Source organism: Bos mutus, chromosome 19 (assembly GCF_027580195.1).
Source record: "Bos mutus isolate GX-2022 chromosome 19, NWIPB_WYAK_1.1, whole genome shotgun sequence".
In the NCBI taxonomy this organism is placed as follows: Eukaryota; Metazoa; Chordata; class Mammalia; order Artiodactyla; family Bovidae; genus Bos; species Bos mutus.
Genome location: NC_091635.1, coordinates 48,605,792 through 48,624,962, shown reverse-complemented (window position 1 = coordinate 48,624,962; position 19,171 = coordinate 48,605,792). Strand labels below are relative to the sequence as shown.

Sequence of the window (19,171 nt, the reverse complement as noted above, 5' to 3'; positions counted from 1 at the left end):
ACAAAAAAATAAACGAAAGGGATTTCAGCTACCTCCCCACCCCCACCCCCCTATACAGCATCATTCTCCTTTGAACACTGCAATATTTTATTTATATATCATGGGTTTAACTTTCTGCACAGGACATTTTTCTTGACTCCTGCAGGCAATGACTTTCTTGACTTATTTTTGTTTTCTCTGAAGCAGCATAGCTAGCTCCCTGCACGTAGGAACTCAATAAAAACGTGTAGGATTGACTTGTTTAACCTAGACTCTCAGTATCTCATGGTGGTTCCACTGATTTATTATCTTGGTCAAAAAATAATTCACCTTGAATAGGAATGTATGCAAACACTAACTTGCATGTATAGTCCAAGTCTCCCCAAACAAAGTGCAAGATGGGGCAGTTCTCCGGTAAACGTGGACAAAGGGGGCCTTTTCTACTAAAATAAAACAAAACAAAAAAACCCCACAAAAATTGCCCTGGCTGTCTACATTTGGGTAGGGAGGCTGGCCATCTGTGCAGGGGTTTTCCTGGCTGAGGAAGGGAAAGATGTTGGCAGAAGGCTCTCACTCCCTCCACACACAGCTGATGATCTGAAAGAGGATAACTTCTCCGGGCTTTTCTTCCCTCAAAGGCAAGAGATGCTCCTGCCCCAAGCTACTCTGGGTGCTTTATTGAGTTCGTTCCCTCACATATTCTCTGCCTTCCCTCGGATCACGCTATTCACTTCACAGGATCGACTCCCCCCTCCCTCTCCTCCCCTAATCCACTCTTGAGCTCGCCCTGAGTCAGTCCTCTCTGGCTTCCACACAGCCGTGAACCTCTAGCCACTGGAGACAAAGCTTCGCGACGCTGGGAGGGAGAGTACGTTTGCCAGAATCGTCCATGGTGGCCCCGCACACAGGAGTCTCGGTAATCGCAATTCGGGCACGAAGCAGGGCCTTCCTAATCATGGTCTAATGCGCTGGAGTCACAGGCCCGCGGCTGCTGTCAGATCATCATAAAACACAGCACAGATTGCCACCGACAACACCCTCTGGTATCGAATTTGTTCATTTTCTCCTGATGAGGGCTAATTTCAGTATCTATCTTAGTCGGGGTAGAGCATTAAAGAGTAACACCAACAAAGAGAATGGCCACAAAAGAGGCATAAGGACTTAGCACGACTCAGGACCATCAGAAAGTCCACTGCTCACTAAACCTCCAACGGCGGTTCACCTAGATAACCCTAGTAGATGGTTCTGAAACTTTGTATGGAGCAGTTAAAAATGAATTTTCCCATTCAAGTTACAACTCGGAAGGTATCTCAGAGCGTAACCCCCCAAGGAGAAGGCAGTGACACCCCACTCCAGTACTCTTGCCTGAAAAATCCCATGGACAGAGGAGCCTGGTAGGCTATAGTCCATCGGGTCACGAAGAGTCGGACACGACTGAGCGACTTCACTTTCACTTTTCACTTTCATGCATTGGAGAAGGAAATGGCAACCCACTCCAGTGTTCTTGCCTGGAGAATCCCAGGGACAGAGGAGCCTGGTGGGCTGCCGTCTATGGGGTCAAACAGAGTTGGACACGACTGAAGCGACGCAGCAGCAGCAGCAACCCCCCAAAGCCTAGGGTGATGTGCTCAGGACACCCGGAAGCTCTGTGTGATATGAACACTTGCCACCTCTGCTGCAGGGTTCAGGGGCACTGGTCCCACCCTCCAGCCCAGGGCCGGACCAGTCACCTTTCATCCCACCGGAGAAGCCTCTCCAGTTGGCAAAGACCATCAGAGGCAGCCCTTCACGGTTGAAGTCCTTAATGGCCTGATACGTCTTAAACGCGGAGTCTGGGAACCAAACCTGGCCAGCCTGCTGGATAATCTGTTGGGAAAAGCCAAAGAGAAAGACACAAATAATGACACAGCTTGAAGGGGGAATCTCTTCAAGAAGGTGAGGTTTTACTGTTAAAAACTAGAAAAAAAAAAATTAAACCAAAGTTGTTCATCAAGATCAGCATCCTTCAAATAAAAAAGAAGAAAGGATCCTGGCTCTTGGACTTTGTTAAATATGCCTCTTTTTCAGCCTTGATTCCACCACAGCCCTTAGCCCCAAGGGGGGAACCTTACTGCTTCCAAGGGAAGGACGGGACCTGAGGCATTCTTGATCAATGCTTCCTAGGGCCACCTGAGGTGACCTGACTATACAACCCCAGCAAGCCCCCTTAGTCTCTACGTGCGGCCACCTCTGTGCCTGGTGCAGCTTCCCTCCTCCGCTTAGTCAGCGGCACCCACGGGCCCCCACTGCATAACCCCTAGGGAGGCTGTGAAAACCTAATCCAGACTGCGGCATTCACGTCTGGCGTTGAGGGCAGGCATCCTTATCAGTTCCAGAAGCAGCTCTGCCACGCATGTGCTTGGAGAACCCAGGACCAGTGAGCCCGCAGCATCACCTCAGCCGTCTTCCGGCAAGACCACGTTTTCCACAAAAGGAGACTTTTTTCTAGCATCCGTAAGACCACTGTAAAGACCTAAGAATTTAGCTTGTGGTGGATTCCGAGTCATCTTAAAAGTAAGCACGTGATGGTCTAGACTCATTCAAGGCTGCTGACTGTCCTGCCTGTAAAACTGGTGGTTCGCAATGCTCCCAGTATATCCACGGCTCCTCAGCGGGGAAAAGAGAGCCCCAGGCATGGGCACTCAGGGTACTAGAGGTGACCTACCTTGGCTTCAGAATCCAGGTTTGCAGGATCAGCCGGGATGCTCAGCTCCACTGTTCGGGTTTCTACGGCAACTACTCCCACGGGTATTCCTCCTAGCCTGATAAAAAACGAGCCGTGTGAGGGCCTGGTGGATGTCATCGTTACAGCTAGTCAATTATTTTCCAATCCTACGTCAACACCTTGGTGGAGGGGGAAGTGGAGACAAATGTAGAGTCGGGGGAAATCGGACTCTTCCTGGGGTAAAATATTACTTTACAGATTTGGTAAATACGGTAAATTGGAAGGAAAGCACCCTCAGAGTCACGCCTGTTCCCCAGCACAGGACAGATTTAAACCAAGGCTTGTACCAGGGAAGCCCCTTCATTAAGACTCAACAGCCTAGTACGTGTATGAGATCTTGTGCACGTGGGCGTGTGTGCACACATGTGCACGCACACACACACATTTTCAATCACTGTAATAGGTGAAATTGCTCAGTTCACAGCAGGTCTTTGGTAAAGATGGAGGGAATGGTTGGACAGGTGGTGGTAACCTGAAACTCCACTGTTACAGAGCTGTCGTTGTCTATGGACTACTAATAACGGGGTTCCAGGTAAGACGTGACGGGAGAGTAGGTCTCACCATCGGGCATATGGATGGGGAGTCTGCAGGCGTGTTGTAGGATGATGAAAGATATACACCAAGTGTCGGGAGGTGGTTAAACAAGCCCTCAACTTCCTCTTCCACTGGAAAAGAGCGAGGGGCCAGGGATAACCTTCAGAAGTAACCTTGGTGGAACAGGTGATCTATATTGGAAGGATATATTTAATCTCCATGCTCTGTTAATTAAAAAAAAGTTCTTCAGGGGCTCAAAGCCCCTGCACCTGTACTTCGTGACACCCTCCCACACGTGGTCCTCATAAAGATTTCCTAGTAAAAATCAGGAAGGCAGAGAGAAAGTGGGTGAGTGCGAGCAAGTCTGCAAGGTACAGGGTGAGTCCTCACTCTGGAAAAAGTGATTCAATCTTCACCTTCTGAGCTGCATTCCTTGGGGTTGGGGCTGGAGCGGGTTATAGTCTCTCATTCCCCACGGCATCTCCATAACAAAGTTTTTTCCGTGGAGGATGCTCTTTGGTTGTCACACTGGCTATTGGAGATGGATTCCTGTCATCACAAGACGCCTGACAGGGGCCAGAGTGGGGACCACCCACCCCCTTGTCACTTGCCTGCACTGAATCAGAACCAAAAGCCCTCTAGACAACCAGACAACGAGCGGCAGGTACACAGGAGGGTTCAGAAATATTTCTGTTCACAATGATTAACAATCCAACTGGAAACTTGTAATTGCAAAAGCCACCCTAAATCGGTAACTTATAACTTATATATTAGGGCCCATGTGACCTAATAAAGAACATCTTTATCCGAGTATTACAGTTATTTATTGAACTTGAAAACAGCTCAGAACAACTTCTGTTTTCTATTATACTTCATATAAATTTTATCAGGCTAGCACATGAAGATGCTACATCTTGTTTTATAGTGTGTCCCTGGACAAGGTGCCATGGAATAATAAAAGACAATTTACAGCCAATAGCACACATATTCCAAACATACATACCAAAGATGAGTTTTGGCAGCACTTACAGTAACAATCCCAGAAGAGTACATTTATATTTATTTCTCGAAATGCCATTGCTTTAGAAAGAAGCTGGCTGCATTTGTGTTTTATATACTTGTGAGCATGTGTGTGTGGTTTGGAGTGAGAAGCCCAGAACTCATCAGATGGAAAGAAAGAGAGTCAGGGTGAGTGTTGCAATAAACAATGGCAGAGCTAACCGAAGCCAAGCTTGACTGATCTTGCTCGTGGAACAAGCCCTGTTCTTCCCATCGTAAGTGGGAAGCATTATTCTCTTATTTCCCACGGGAGGATCTTAAAGACATTAACAAAGGTTTGGTTTATCTGAGGCTTAAAATCAGGCATGTTTTTTACGGAGGGGAAAACTGAAGCAGAGTATAGTTGAGAGATGCTTTCTCAAAAAGTTGGTCCCAGTGTCCTTCAAAGACTCCCTATAGCAAACCAATAGGTCCCAAGTAGGGGGGCTCTCTCCCCAGTGGGACTTCTCTAGACACAAAGAATAATCCTCCTTGGGACTTGGAAGCCCGTGGTGAGGCAGAAGCCTGGGATGCCAGAAAAAAATGGGAACTAGTCCCTGGGAGCCGTGGCTTGGGCCAACTCCAGGCTGACTCTTATTCAGACCCACAGGGGAAGAGCCCGTCTGTGGGATTTGCCATCTGATGGCCCCTTGTCACTGGCAGCACGAGGTCTGCTGACCGGCTGGGCGGAAACAACCATAAAGCCTAGAATTATTTTCAAGGCTGGAATCTAAATCTCCCCCCGACGTGGCATGCTTGAGAATCTGGAGCAGGTGCCACTTTTCACCAAGATAAGGGAAACTGATTGCCCCCGAGAGGCAGGTGAGCTCCAGATGTGGGTCCCCAGGGCGGCATGTCTCCGTGGCGTGGGGCCAGATTAAGATCAGCCTTGGCAGGTGCTCGTTACAGCAAGCGGCGCAGATTATTCCGTGCAGGGCTCGCTGTTGAGTGAAGCACTTCTTAGAGTGGGTATTAAAATTTAATAGAAACTTCGATTCCCCACTTGAAAAATAGAGGTATTCCTGCAAACTATTCCAGCTTATTTTACTCCTGTTTCAGGTCAACTCTTTTTTTTTTTTTGTAATTCAAATCTGATGATAAGCCAGTCTAGTGCATTTGTTACTAGAATAATCTCGATGCCCTGAAGGAACTTCTTCCGGTTACACCGATCTTTCAGGGGGGTCACATAGAGAAGTAGATGAGTCTGATTCACTGGGAACCTACTTTGAAAAGAAAATGTTTTTTGAAGGTCATAGTGGGGGGTGTCTCTGGTGAGCTATGGCTATTGTGGTTGGGCTTTACGGCCCCAGAGAGCTTTGCTTGTGGCATTATGAAAAGGAAATGTCGTCAAAACCAGACTTCAGATTAAACGCGTCGCTGGAGTTACATGCTGAATGACCACTGGAAACCAGGGCTCCAGTCAGGCAGCCTCAGGCATGACTACAATCCAGTACTCTTAGAAAATTTAGCCAAAGAGAGCATTGATGGTAAAAACCTATATAGCCCTTTGCTATTGCTGCTGTTGTTCAGTCACTAACTCCTGTCCAGCTTTCTGCAACCCCATGGACAGTAGCTCACCAGGCTCCTCGGTCCTTCACTACGTTCTGGAGTGTGCTCAAATTCATGTCCACTGAGTCGGTGATGCTATCTAACCACCTCATCTTGTTGCTTCCAAAACAAAAGGGGTCTTACCTGGCTCTGCCAACCACCACAGTCTGTGCCCACGGTTGCATGATCTCTGAGAAAGAGCCATAGTCAAAAAATCCACTCAACCACTGACCTTTCTGGGCTACAGAAGGGAAAGCAAGGAAACAGAAAATAAAGATGATCAGTTCATTCAAAATACACCAGAACTGGCGAATGGAAGGGTGGATCTGAGGGGTTATTTGGGGGCGTCTGTTGTTGTTTTTAAACATATTATAGTAGATGGAAACATTAGGCAGCTCAATGTTCATCTGCCTTCAGACCTCATCTCCTATTTCATTTGCTAGTCTGAATAAAAAGAATCATTTATCAGCGAAAGCATCATTTATTGTTAAACGATGGGGTTCAGCTAGCAGAGTTTGCGTGCTTTTAAATAAATAACCTGGCTTCTTTCGCAAAACACCACAAACATTTGTCAAAAGTCAGCCGAGTCATTAAAGATGTTTTCAAAATGTCTATCTCTACTTCAAAACTTAGCTTACAATTTTGTTTGACTCCAATGATTTCCTTTTGTTTGCTGTTGTTATATCATTATAGCACAAACTGTATTCGTGTAATAGTCATGCTCTGCATTTGAAGGGGGGAAATAGGATTAAATTATTACAGGTAATATTTTAAAATTTGATTCCACTGATTTTCTTTCAATGGAAATATGAAGATAGGGAAATGATACGTATCAATATTAATGATCAGATGAGGACCCCAATTTGGGGAAGAGCTTCTCTGCTAGAAAAGATACACTTGCTTTATTTACCGCTGACCAGGACAGTCCTACTAAAAGAAAGGGCCATGCCCATATACTCTTAAAAGGTATCAGAAACAGGAGGGTCTGATCCTACACTTAATGGCATTACCCTCCCTTGTGCACGGGATTTCCTTCACTGGCAAGACAGTGACTGTCAACATCTTACTTTAAGAGAAACAACTTCTGTTCCACAGGTCTCCATGTTTGACCAAGGCCCCATCAAAGCCTCTGCAAACAGCTGTTTCCTAGCTGCCCTCTCAGCTCATCATTTCTCAGTGAGTCTTCTAATTTGAACGTGGCCCTCCGCCCCCTAAAAACCCAAGTCCAAAACCAATTAAAAGTGGAGATCCGAGCAAGCTAACCTCTGCTGACTTAAACAGGATGGAGAGTGTTTTATCAAGACTAAACTTGTAATTACTGTGTTCTACATCCCTTGCCTCTATGGCCCCCATGTAAAATGTGATCATCCATTTCAAAATTATCTCTCTATCGTGAGCCCAAAGCTGATCGTTTAGATTCTGGACTCGTGTTGGGCGTCAGTTTGAAGAATATCGTGGCACTATCTCCTCTAATAAATGACTTTAACTTTTCACCTAGAAGATATCTGCTTTAACTTATCACAGGGAATCATCTGCTTTCTTTAACGCTTCCACTAAATTAAAATCTGAAGTCACTCGATTTGGGAGCGAGTGTTAGCTGCACAGAGACAGCAGGATGAATTGCTAGGGAGTTGATGAAAAAATATTATCCCCAAACTAGAAAACTTAGTTTATCACAAATTCATTTGATTCTGCGGTTCTCATTAATAATAGCCAGGATAATGCCCCTCTACACATGCACACACACCTGTTCAACTCCTGAAAAAGGGTTCAGGATGAGGGTTCTAAACCAAACTTCTAAGTGCCTCAGGTTATCGAAGTTTTGTTAAAAAATAATTTTATCCATTTATTTATTTTTGGCTGTGCTGGGTCTTCACTGCTGCGTGGGCTGCTCTCTTGTTGCAGAGCATGCGCTCTAGGACATGTGGGCTCGTTAGCTGCCGCTCCCTGGGCTCTATCTAGAGCACAGGCTCAACAGTTGTGGTGCATGGGCCTGGTTGCTCTGAGGCATGTGGGATCATCCCAGACCAGGGATTGAACCCATGTCCCCTGCAGTGGAAGGTGGATTCTTTACCACTGAGCCACCAAGGAAGCCCAAGATACTGAAATTTTAACTTGTATGCTTGGATCATTTTATGGTTCTTACTTCAATAATAATGATTTGGAACTACAGAATTCATTTCAAAGTGGAAATATTTTTTCTTTAAAACCCCTCCTGCCTAATATGTTGGTTGATGGAGGGGAGTCATTGGAGGGCTACAGGTATTATAGGTGGGCTTTACTGGGCCCCCTCAAACAGCAGGTCATGTTCAGTTCATCAGTAGAACTTAGAAGCCACTTAACATGGCTCTAAATTATTCCTAGGAGAACACTCACTAGGTCTTGTTCTGATTTCTCCCAGAAAAGCCCTGCATTTTATGACTGATAAGATATCTTAGGCTCATGGCTCTTATTATAAGTTTTGGTATAAAAACGAGAGGTAGGGCAAAGATTACTATGATGATTCTTCTATGTCAGAAAAACTATTTAATTTTATTAAGATTAGCAAGAAAGGGCATTGACGACAACAGGTAAGGTTTTAAATTAAAGTCAACCCCTGCTGCTGCTGCTGCTGCTGAGTCGCTTCAGTCGTGTCCGACTCTGTGCGACCCCACGGATGGCAGCCCAACAGGCTCCCCTGTCCCTGGGATTCTCCAGGCAAGAACACTGGAGTGGGGTGCCATTGCCTTCTCCAAAAGCCAACCCTACTCTGGTGATTTTTCTGTCTACAGTTAGGTTTCCGAATTGAGCCAAACTCCTAAGTATTACCTGTGTGACCTTGCCCAAATCACTTAACTTCTCTGAGCTTGTAAAACGGTCATCTCATTTTATCTCTGAGAAACAGAAAGTCCAAATAAGATAGTGTATATGGAAGTGCTTTACAGTCCCACCTAGCTTTTCCGGGGGTGCCCACATAGGATTACTAAGCTTTCCTTAGGAAGAATTATTTTTTTCTTTTTTAACTCTTTGGCTGCACAACATGGCATGGCGGATCTTAGTTCACCAACCAGGGATCCAACTCACGCGCCCTGCACTGGAAGCGCAAAGCCTTAACCACGGGACTGCCGGGGAAGTCCCTGAATACCTCTTTCTCTTTCAGCAAAGTCACAATGACTTTTAAATTTAAGGAATTATCTTCTGCATTCCATTCTTTAAAATATAGCCCTTTGTAGGGGGGTGGGGGAGGGAACAGTTGAAAGAAACATGCAAAAAAGAACATTTTCCCAAAAAGCCTAAAAAGGTAGATTCAAAATGTAGCAGGAGGATTTGGGGCTTCACGAAAGAACTTCCTGCTAAATAAGGTTTGTTAAAATCGCCAAGTGGGCTAGCAAATGGGAATGTACATTTGTCTTCAGTGGAGTGACCTCTTTTTTCCCCTGTTGTTGCTTTTTAAGCTTGGTATAAAATAAGCCCCAAAACAGAGGGATATATTAGATAAATATAGAGGAAGGGCTTGTTCTAACTCAATATAGCTATCAAATTAAAAGTTCTGTCCTCCAACCAGGGAAAGACAGTAACTTCCCAGGTGGCACAGTGGGTATGAAGCCACCTGCTGATGCAGGGGACCTGGGTTCAATCCTTGGTCTGGGAAGATCCCCCACGCTGCAGAGCAACTAAACCCACGCACCATAACTAACAGAGTCCACTTACCGCAACGAGCGATCCCACGCGCCGCAATGAGGACCCGACAGAGCCGAATAAAGAAATACAGCTTCAAAAACGACCACAGAATAAATAAAACGTCTCTGTTTACACAGGCTAGATGCTCGAAGATTCTGGTCCTATCACTCTTTGACTTTATGGGTTATATTTAACTGTTTTAAAGGTTTTTGAGACCATTAAGTAATAAGGGCTCCAATAACAGAATAAAGAGAAGAAACGCACTAATGACTACAGTGCTTAGAACTGACTCAAGAGCTGATTTCATTCATTTTTCATTTGTTCTTGACGGATTTTCTACCTTTTTCTTCAGAGAGCTGTTGTTTTTCCAGATTTCCCTCATTCCCAGGTACTTCCGGGGCTCTGTTTTCTTTGTCACATGCTATTGTGCAGGAATTGGTTAGTGACGGAAGGGAACACTGAAAGCGTGAGGGCCAGGGTGCCACGGACCCTCTAAAATACACATACTTGGGTGAGGCCGGCCTGCCAGCATCCACCGAGGGTCATACGGCGCCTTCGTGGGCACAAACTCGATGACTCTGTCTATTGGATCCTTGGAATTCAGGAGAGGAACTGAACTGTATACACTCTAGAAGGCGATGGGAGGGAAAGAGCACAGCAGTCAGTGAACAACTCGTAACTCAGCAACAGTGACAGACAAAAAGAGCAGGACCCACATACGGAAGCACACCCGTTAGTCCCATCCATCAGCTGGAAGGGACCCCAATCGAGAGCCAGGCCCTGAGAAACAGGTACAGCTCGCAAGTCTCACGTGGGAGCCTGGTAGAAAGTGGGGCGATTGGACTCTTGACTTCAGTGCGCCCAGGCTCTCTGGGAAGTCCCCTAGAGGGGTGGACACCGATGACAAAGGGGAAAGCCCCACAATGAGAACGAAGCCTTAAGAAGCTAGGGTCTGAGCCCAGAAAGGACTCAAGGCTTCCCTGGCTGGATATCATCAGAAGGGGGCCTGACCCCTGAAATCCAAAGGTGTTTTTAAAGAAAGGTAGGAGGCAAAAGATGGCTTTAAGAAAAAAAAAAAAGAAATCAACAGCTTCTAGAGAATATTCTGTAAGAAAAAAATCCTTCTCCCATAAAGGAGTCCCACATGCTGAGGCAGTGAGCTGTGGTGAAAAGGCCGGGTTCTCCGGGCCTTTCGGTGCCGGCAGCAAGCGGGGAGGACTCACCTTCGGCATGTAAGACAGCCAGTGCAGGACGGTGAACACACCCTCGAAGTCGTCACAGACGGTGCTGTGCGTCACCCCATTGTTGTGCATGATCTGGATGCCCCCCAGCTGGTTGTTGGAGGTGTATACTTCCCTCCCGAGGACCTAGGGAAACAGGCCAGACAAAAGACGTTCATCCAGTCAGAGAGAAAGGCAAGGTCTGTCTCGTAACTGCCACTAAAATAGATTCTTTTTTCTGCAAGACAGAGTCTGGCCTCCGTGGGCTGTGTCGAGGGACTGTCTGGACCTTTGTCCTAAAAAGAAAACTCAGAAGACACAAAGGGCATTTTAGACAATCACATACTCTGCTGCAATTTAAACACCAGCAAGCCCCTCTCTATCAGCTGCCACAGACGCGTGGTGGCATCCTGGGCTCTGGGGGGAGACCACAGTGGTGGGTAACGCTGGGGCCCCGAGACGCAGGCCACGCCACGCTGCTGCCCGCAGACGCAGAAAGGGGAGTGCCTGGCTGCTGACACCCTCGAGCGACGAGTCTCAGTTAAACAGGAGCATCGAGAGGTTTGGACTCCTCGTTTTTTCCAAGGGTTACTTTTCCCCTTTATATTTGATGTTTCAAGTGAAATCCTGAAGCAACTCATGACACATACATGAAGCCTTGAGCCTAAAGTCCTCTTTGTGTGCTAGGCACAGGGCAGTGATTTATGCCCAAACCCACTTCTCCTGGGTCCTTTCCTCCCCAGGTTCCAGGGACTTCAGGGCCTCAATTCCCTGGTCTATCCACCCCTGGAGGAGTTTAACTCTTGTGAAGATGAAAGGCACCTGCGATTGGAAATCATAAAGTTACCTTTAAAAAAGAAAAAAAGAAGAAAGAACATTCTTCGACTCGGAAATTGTAGGGCTTCTGTTCCCCTTGAAGATTGGTTAATCATTTATTTTGGGGAGGGAGGTTTTCCGACCCAGCAGATGGAAGCTGGGCAGCCTGACCACGGACTCCTGCAAACTGCTGAGTGTGTAGTAATTGCCAGTCATCTACGGTAGCCCTGGAGAGCTCTTAACAGCTGTGGAGCCGCTTACTGTATGTTACCTTTTCTTTCTTTCCCCTTTCTCCTCCTCCTCCTCTGGAAAATAACCACAACACAAAATTTCTTCCTTACTTTTATTCATTTCCAGCCTCTGGGGGAGAACCTAATAAAGGAGAGACCAGTGAATTCTACCTGTATATTCCCATTTTGCCCCTTCCTGTTCAGAGCTGTGAGCGGGGCTGGGTCAGCCCCGGGATCAAGACCTGCCAAAGGCTGAGGAAGGGAGCAGCCAGAGCCATCACCTCTCTGGGACCCAGCTGGCCTGGGTTCCATTTAGCTTCAGCTACAAAGAGGAGAGGGGCAGACTTCCCAGGGGGCTCACTGGTAAAGAATCCGCCTGACAATGCAGCAGATGTAGGTTCTATCCCTGGGTGGGGAAGAACCCCTAGAGAAGGAAATCACAATCCACTCTAGTATTCTTGCCTGGAAAATTCCATGGACAGAGGAGCCTGGAGGGCTACAGTCTACGGGGTCGCAAAAGAATCAGACACTCACTTAGCAACTACACAGCAGAAGGAAAGGTGGAAGAGATTCTTCTCAAAGGAATATGGGAGGCAAAATGGCTCTCAGATTTCTGCTTTCCTTACTAGAGAAGCACAGAGACAAGCCTCCGCAGGCACCTCTGAGCTGAGCGACGGGCCTGGCAGCGCCTTTGAAGGAGCCCCCGGAAGCGGGGAGGCCGAATCTGACCACTGGGCTCCCATCCTCCGCCCGGTCTGCCTTTCATCTCAGCCCAGGCGCCGCGGCTCTATTCTCATTCTCCTGCTGTCTCTTTCCATTTGCCCTCTCCCTGACTGATACACTGATCTCTCGGTCACTTGGCTTTCTGCTCCACTGCGTCCATATTACTAATAACACCTCCGCCACGGCCAGTTTACCTCATGAAGGCAGGAGCACATCATTACAAAATAAACTCATAACTTTGACATTCTAGCAAATACACGCCGTTTGTTATTTTTATGGCTTTAGTCTTTCTAACAGGCAGAGGGCATTACATACCTGTTTCCTTTCTATCTTTAAATGTGTGCACACATGCACACTCGCACATGCACCAGGAAACAAGACAGAGCAAAAAAAAACAAAAAACAAACCCAACCCCCAGCAAATGTCCAGAGCAGTCAGACGACGGGGGACCCTGGTGGAGGCAGAAGCCCTGTCACTCAGGAGGCCGCGCTCCGATCTGGCTCTGGTTTTATGGACGTCATAAACCCGATGGCCCACAGCTGGTCCTTCTGGGACAGACTGCCTCTCTGCCAGAAGTCGTTCGGTGTGATCAGCAGTATTTTTAATTATTAAAATAAAATTGGAAAGGGGGAAAAGAAATAAAAAGGAGACACTGCACTGACCCTGAATATCTGATACCCAGAGAGTATGTCAGGGGCCCAGAATGCCTTGCTGCCTAGAAGCAAGAAAATAGCTAGGGCTATTTTGTACTCAGAAATGGTATTTCCTTTCCCATGAAACCCTGTCTCTAGGACTTGATAAGGTCCAACCACTTAGAGCCCCACGCCTCTCCCAAATCAGTAATGGCCCCATAGAGAACCAATCTCAGAAAAAGGGACTGAAACTGACGAAGAGATGCTTAGCTGTTCAAATACACCTTCCTCAGACATCTTTGCCCCCTCATTTCAAAGAGGAAGAGAGCCTCCAGAACTGGGTTCCTCCTGGAGGCTTCCTTGTCCACCCATTCCACCCCATATTCTTACATCTAATGGGAGTCAGATCTGGAAGGAGCTAATCACTTAGCATGTCTTCCCTTTACCAGTGGAAACTCAGGTTCTGACATCTTGGCATTGTTCTGAAAAGGCAGCAGTATTTCTACATTTCTTCTCCTCTGAGGAAGAAAACCAGGGCTTACTACAGCCAAGAACATCATCCTGGGCTAAAGAAATGTTTGCCATCTGAGAGGATTCATTGCATTTGGGAACTAAAGATAAAAATTATATGGCAGACAGAGTGTCCGAAGAGCTCCCTCTGGTCAGCCTTATCGCAGGAGGTAGGCGGTAGTGGGTGGGGGCAGGTGCAGAGGGGAAGGACACAAAAAAAATGAAGCCTGCTTCACTAACCACAAACAAATGCCAACAATCATGGCTACTTAACAACTGGGGAAGAGAAAGCAGGAGCCTCCAGTTCATCTTCAATGACTGTATGTGTGCAGCATGTACCAGGAGAATGGGGCGCACACAACAGCTCTTGACTGATACGGGTCGGGGCTGACTCAAGTGGTTTTAATGATTTTGGAATACTTCACAACAAAAGCTCCAACTGCAGAAGCTGAATCTGGGCGAAGACAAAACCCATTCTGCCCAACTCTGAAATGATGGCACTGGAGCAGTCACGTTAACCCTGATGAGCATCAGGAAGGCAGAGAAAAGGACCACCCAACCACTGTTACAGTCTTCAATCTGTTGCCCTACCAACCTTCTATGGCAAACCTGGAATACACAACCCTCATCAACATATCATTTTCATGAAGTAGGTGAGCTTCATTCATCAGTTTTTTTCAACTGGACATACGCATTCGTATATAGGTCATGCTGCTCGCCACATTCCATTTCCGAAATTATTCCTTGCACATTTTATACGACATGATACAAACTCTTGGTTTATCTGCCCAACAGCATCAATAACCACCTAAACATAGGAACCACTCAAAACAGGGGACTCTGCTGAGGCCCTACTTTGCCGCCTCCTCCCAAGTCTGAGTGGAGAGGCAGTGCCATGAAATACTAGGAACAGGCACCATCTCAGGTCCCCTGCTGAAGAGTGTCGATGCTGACAGAGCTGAATGAGGGCTCGGCCTGAAAGAGGATCTCCGTTCACTCCCCACATAAAATTAAGCCTTATCCAGCACTCAGTCATTCCAGCTGGCGGACCTGGGAATTCAGGGCACTGCCTCTAGCCAGTGATTAGCAGAACACCAATGTTAGAGGCTCCGTGAAAGATGCTGCAGAGCCTTTAGAAATTTTGAGGTGCACAGGCAGTACAGATGAATGCAGTCACACATACACACACACACAGAGGCCTGCACCACTGCTGCTGCTGCTGCTTATCTAGAGACGCTGCAGACACCTCAGGTTTACCCCGGCTGACAGGCAATGAAAACAGTCTAATATACCGCCTGCTCTCGCCCTTAAATCCCTTTTTGGAGATCAAGATAAACTCGTTTCTTCCCTTCCCCAGTGCTCCAGACGTTTGAGTGAAGTGGCAGAGTATTGTGAGGTTTTGTGCAAATGAAATCACTGTGTAATACTGAATGAGTGTAGTATTTACTTGTCAGGATATTCGTCAGCACCCGGGCTTTGAGCCTTCCGAGTTTCATAGATGCAACTTTAGCTCAAATTTTTTCAAAAAAAATTGCTTTTGTCCTGATATATACATATTTTATCAGGCCCCTCAGATTTATAAGCAAATATTTGCAATTGTGTGCTGCAGATGTGAGAAACAATGATGCATATCGATGCATAAAAAATAAAAATTCTGCTGCTGTTTTCTCCCACTTTATCGAACCTTTTCCCCTTTAAACATTCCTGGTGGATCTAAGAATTTGGCTATGCACGTGGAGTCCATCCTCTTTCTCATGAGAGTATTTCCACTCTTAAGAGGATTTCAGGAGGGGTTTTGTAAATTTCCTGAGCAACTGTCATCACTGGATTTCCTCCATGATTTTAGACATTAAAGTCCCTCTGGGATCTATTGGGTTATTGATAAAGGTTTGGTTAAGGCAGAAAGGGAGAGAGAGATGAGAAAGAAAAAGTGGGAAGAAGTGTTAAAATAGGGACAAAGGAAAGGAGAAAGGATGAGAGAGAGGAGAAGGGAGGGGGAGTGAAAAGAGGAAGGGGAAGAAAAAAATGTAATAGCTCATCTACTCCTGGTGCTAACACCCTCCTCCTTGACCTGAGAGGACTACATTTTTAAAAGCTGACAAGTAATTCAATCTCCAATTAACAATTTTAAGTGCTGCAGCACATATTACTGTGTAAATGTTTCTCCAGGAATACATCCAAGGGTGAACGGAATTAAACCTCTAGGGAGACAGGACCAGTGCCCGTGAGACCAAGAATATTTGGGGGTTCCAAAATATAGTCCCTTTATACAGAGACCCAGGGTTGCAAATTCCTCCCCTGCTTTGTTGCCGCTATTATCACTGGCAAACCGCAGAGCTGGTTGGCAGCTGGCAGGCTGGGGCTAGACAAGGGACGCAGCGACACACTGGCGGCACAGGATGGGAAGCCTCTGAGCCATGGCTGGGTTCAATGCCACCCACTGCAAGACCCAAAATCTCTCTATGTGTGTGTGCGTGTTCAGTCTTGTCCAACTCTTTGCGACCCCAATGCACTGTCCGTGGAATTTTCCTGGCAAGAATACTGGAGTGGGTTGCCGTTTCCTTCTCCAGGGGACTCTGGCGTCTCCTGCATTGGCAGGTAGATTCTTTACCACTGCGCCACCTGGGAAGCCCAAAAATCTCTTTATAAGTGGTCAGGTTTGCTGATGGATAAACTGGAGCAAAGGGACTGTGCTACCAGTGGTAGGAAGGATATTTACGGGACTTCCCTCGTGGTCCCATGGTTAAGAATCCGCCTGCCAATGCAGGGGACACAGACTGGATCACTGGCCCAGGAACTAGGGTCCCACATGCCACAACCGAGCCTGTGAGCCACAACGACTGGAGTCAGGGCTTTGTAACAAGAGAAGCCACTGCGATGAGAAGCCAGCGCACCACAGCGAGAGAGAGGTCGCGTGTAGCAACGGAAACCCAGTGCAGTCAAAAAAAGGTAAATGTTTTAAAAAAGAAAAGATATTTATGCAAAAAGAAACTGAGATACAGGGAGAATAGAGGAATGAGGTAGATGGCAGGAGGAGGAACTGGGGTAGAGAGGAACCTCATGAAAGTTTACTTGTCAAACGTATGAGAAAAAGGCATAGACTTCCAGAGTCAAAACTGATGCCAGAGGAAATCACTCATCTCAGGGATCCACCAACTGCTCATTTAGCTGCAGACTTGAACACACTGACAATAAATTATTTCCAAATACAGAAGAAAAATGTAAAAGTCTGGTCTACTGACATATAATTCACATATAGTGAAACTGTCCAATTTTAGGTGTACAATTCTATGAAATCTGACATCACATAGGTGTATAACCACCACCCACAATTGCCCCAAAAGTTTTCATCAGCCCCCAAAGTGTTCTCATTTCCTTTGTAATCAAGTCCCTTCTCCCACCCGTTGGATGGATCCTTGTGTCTCAACAACGCTGCCCGTTCTAGAATGCTATGCGTCTAGCTTCTTTCAGTAGCATTATGCATCCAAGAGTCATTGACGCTGACACAGGTGGCAGCTCCTTTTTTACTGCAGATAGTATTCCATGTTATGGAGATACTACCACCTGTCCATCTGCTTGCTGTTAGCTGACATTTGGGCTGTCTCCAGTGTCAGGCAACTATGAATAAAGCTGCTGTACATTCCCATACAGGTTTTTGTATCAATGTACGTTTTCGTTTCTGTTGAGTAAGACTGCTAGCAAAAGGAGAAGAGGGCACCCGAGGATGATATGGTTAGATAACACCACGGACTCAACGGACGCGAATCTGAGTCAGCTCCGGCAGACAGGGAAGGACGGCGAAGCCTGGCCCGCTGTGATCCACGGGGTCACAAAGAGCAGGACACGACTTAGAGACTGAACAGCAGGATTGCTAGGATACACTGGAAGTGGGTAACTTTTTTAAAAGAAAGCTAGACTTTTTCTAGGTGAATGTACCATTTTGCAGTCCCACCAACACATGTGAGATTTCTAGTTGTTTTGCATCCTCACCAACATTTAGTATGTCAACTTAAATTTATATTAGTAGGGTCTAACTGTGGTTTTAATTTGTGTCTCCCTAATGACTAATACGGAGAAGGCAATGGCACCCCACTCCAGTACTCTTGCCTGGAAAATCCCATGGGTGGAGGAGCCTGGTGGGCTGCAGTCCATGGGGTCACTAAGAGTCAGACACAACTGAGCGACTTCACTTTCATTTTTCACTTTCATGCATTGGAGGAGGAAATGGCAACCCACTCCAGTGTTCTTGCCTGGAGAATCCCAGGGACGGGGGAGCCTGGTGGGCTGCTATCTATGGGGTCGCACAGAGTCGGACACGACTGAAGCAACTTAGCAGCAGCAGCAGCAATGACTAACAGATAAATATCTTTTTATGTGCTTATTTACCCATCTTTATACCTTTGGTGAAAGGTCTGTTCAAATTTCTTACCCATTTAAAAAGTTACTGGGTTGTTTCCTATTATTGAGTTGTGAGAACTCTTCATATATATATATATATATATATATATATATATTTTTTTTTTTTTTTTTTTTTCCAGTCACCTCCCAGTGGTTTTTCTGACTAGGTATGGGAAATGAGGTCAGTACTGGAAGGCAGCTGGCTGTGTGACTGCCTCTGCCCACCAGTGGAGAGGCACAGAGTTTGGTGCCTGCTGTGACCTGGCTTCTTGGGGAGTAACACCGACCTTTCATCTCTTCAGCCTTTCTGTTTGTGTTTTCTCATCTACATCTGGTGGGCGGCAATTTAGTGTTTTCCTCTTAAAACACGTGAAAAGCCTGTTACTGTCTTAACACAACAGGCACACAATAAATGCCGGTGAACTGCCATCATTCTCACCGTTCTATAAAAACTCAGCCCTGGTTGGTATTTTCAGCAAGCTGAACGACTATAAGCAATAGAAGCCTTTCCTATTAGTGCTAATATGTGTTGGGGCTTCCTTAAGCAAAACGAGGGGTTTGGTTTTCCTCTCCTTTTAGTTTTCCCCAGTGGAGATACTGGGTTTTTCTTTCAAAATTCTTTACCTGGGCTAGAATTAAGCTAGTAACTCTATATACTATAAAGTCATATTACATTAGGGTTGCTCTACTGAGCTGCATAAACCTGCTTTATCTGTTGAGAAGACATTTTATCAAAGGGTTAGATAGAAAATGAAGATACCCACAAGTTGATGATATGTTCCAACGGTCTTGACTTCCCATATTTGCATCTTATGCTCTTGGTTAAATTCGGATGAGTTCCTTTCCTAAATAAACACTGATTTCTCACTTTCTCTTATGTGCAAACTATTTTAAAAGGCTTAAATTCCAGACTCTAAGACATTTAAACTATTAGGACCCAGTCAAGAATCAACCAGAAAAACTTGACGCCTGGGCATGGTAATTTGTTATCAATCTAAACTGCTCTTAAAGCTTCTCCTTTCATAATTCAACATTCCTGACGGTGGACGTTTGCTGATTAGACTGGGTGAAGGCGGCCACTCTGAGTGAGAGGGGACACAGCCAGATCTGGATCCACGC

The 19,171-nt window shown here is 46.2% G+C and overlaps 1 protein-coding gene across 7 annotated transcripts in view; it reads right to left on the bottom strand.

The window, feature by feature from the left end:
- The window catches only part of ACACA (acetyl-CoA carboxylase alpha), a 283,137-nt gene that overhangs the window by 29,269 nt on the left and 234,697 nt on the right, over positions 1-19,171 (bottom strand). For all 7 annotated transcript variants that reach the window (XM_070390509.1, XM_070390510.1, XM_070390512.1 and 4 more), the window contains 5 exons: positions 10,747-10,890; positions 10,031-10,151; positions 6,008-6,104; positions 2,684-2,780; positions 1,710-1,845 (listed from right to left, as the gene is read on the bottom strand). In XM_070390509.1, the coding sequence (XP_070246610.1) occupies positions 1,710-1,845; positions 2,684-2,780; positions 6,008-6,104; positions 10,031-10,151; positions 10,747-10,890 (595 nt within the window). The remainder of the gene's footprint in view (positions 1-1,709; positions 1,846-2,683; positions 2,781-6,007; positions 6,105-10,030; positions 10,152-10,746; positions 10,891-19,171) is intronic.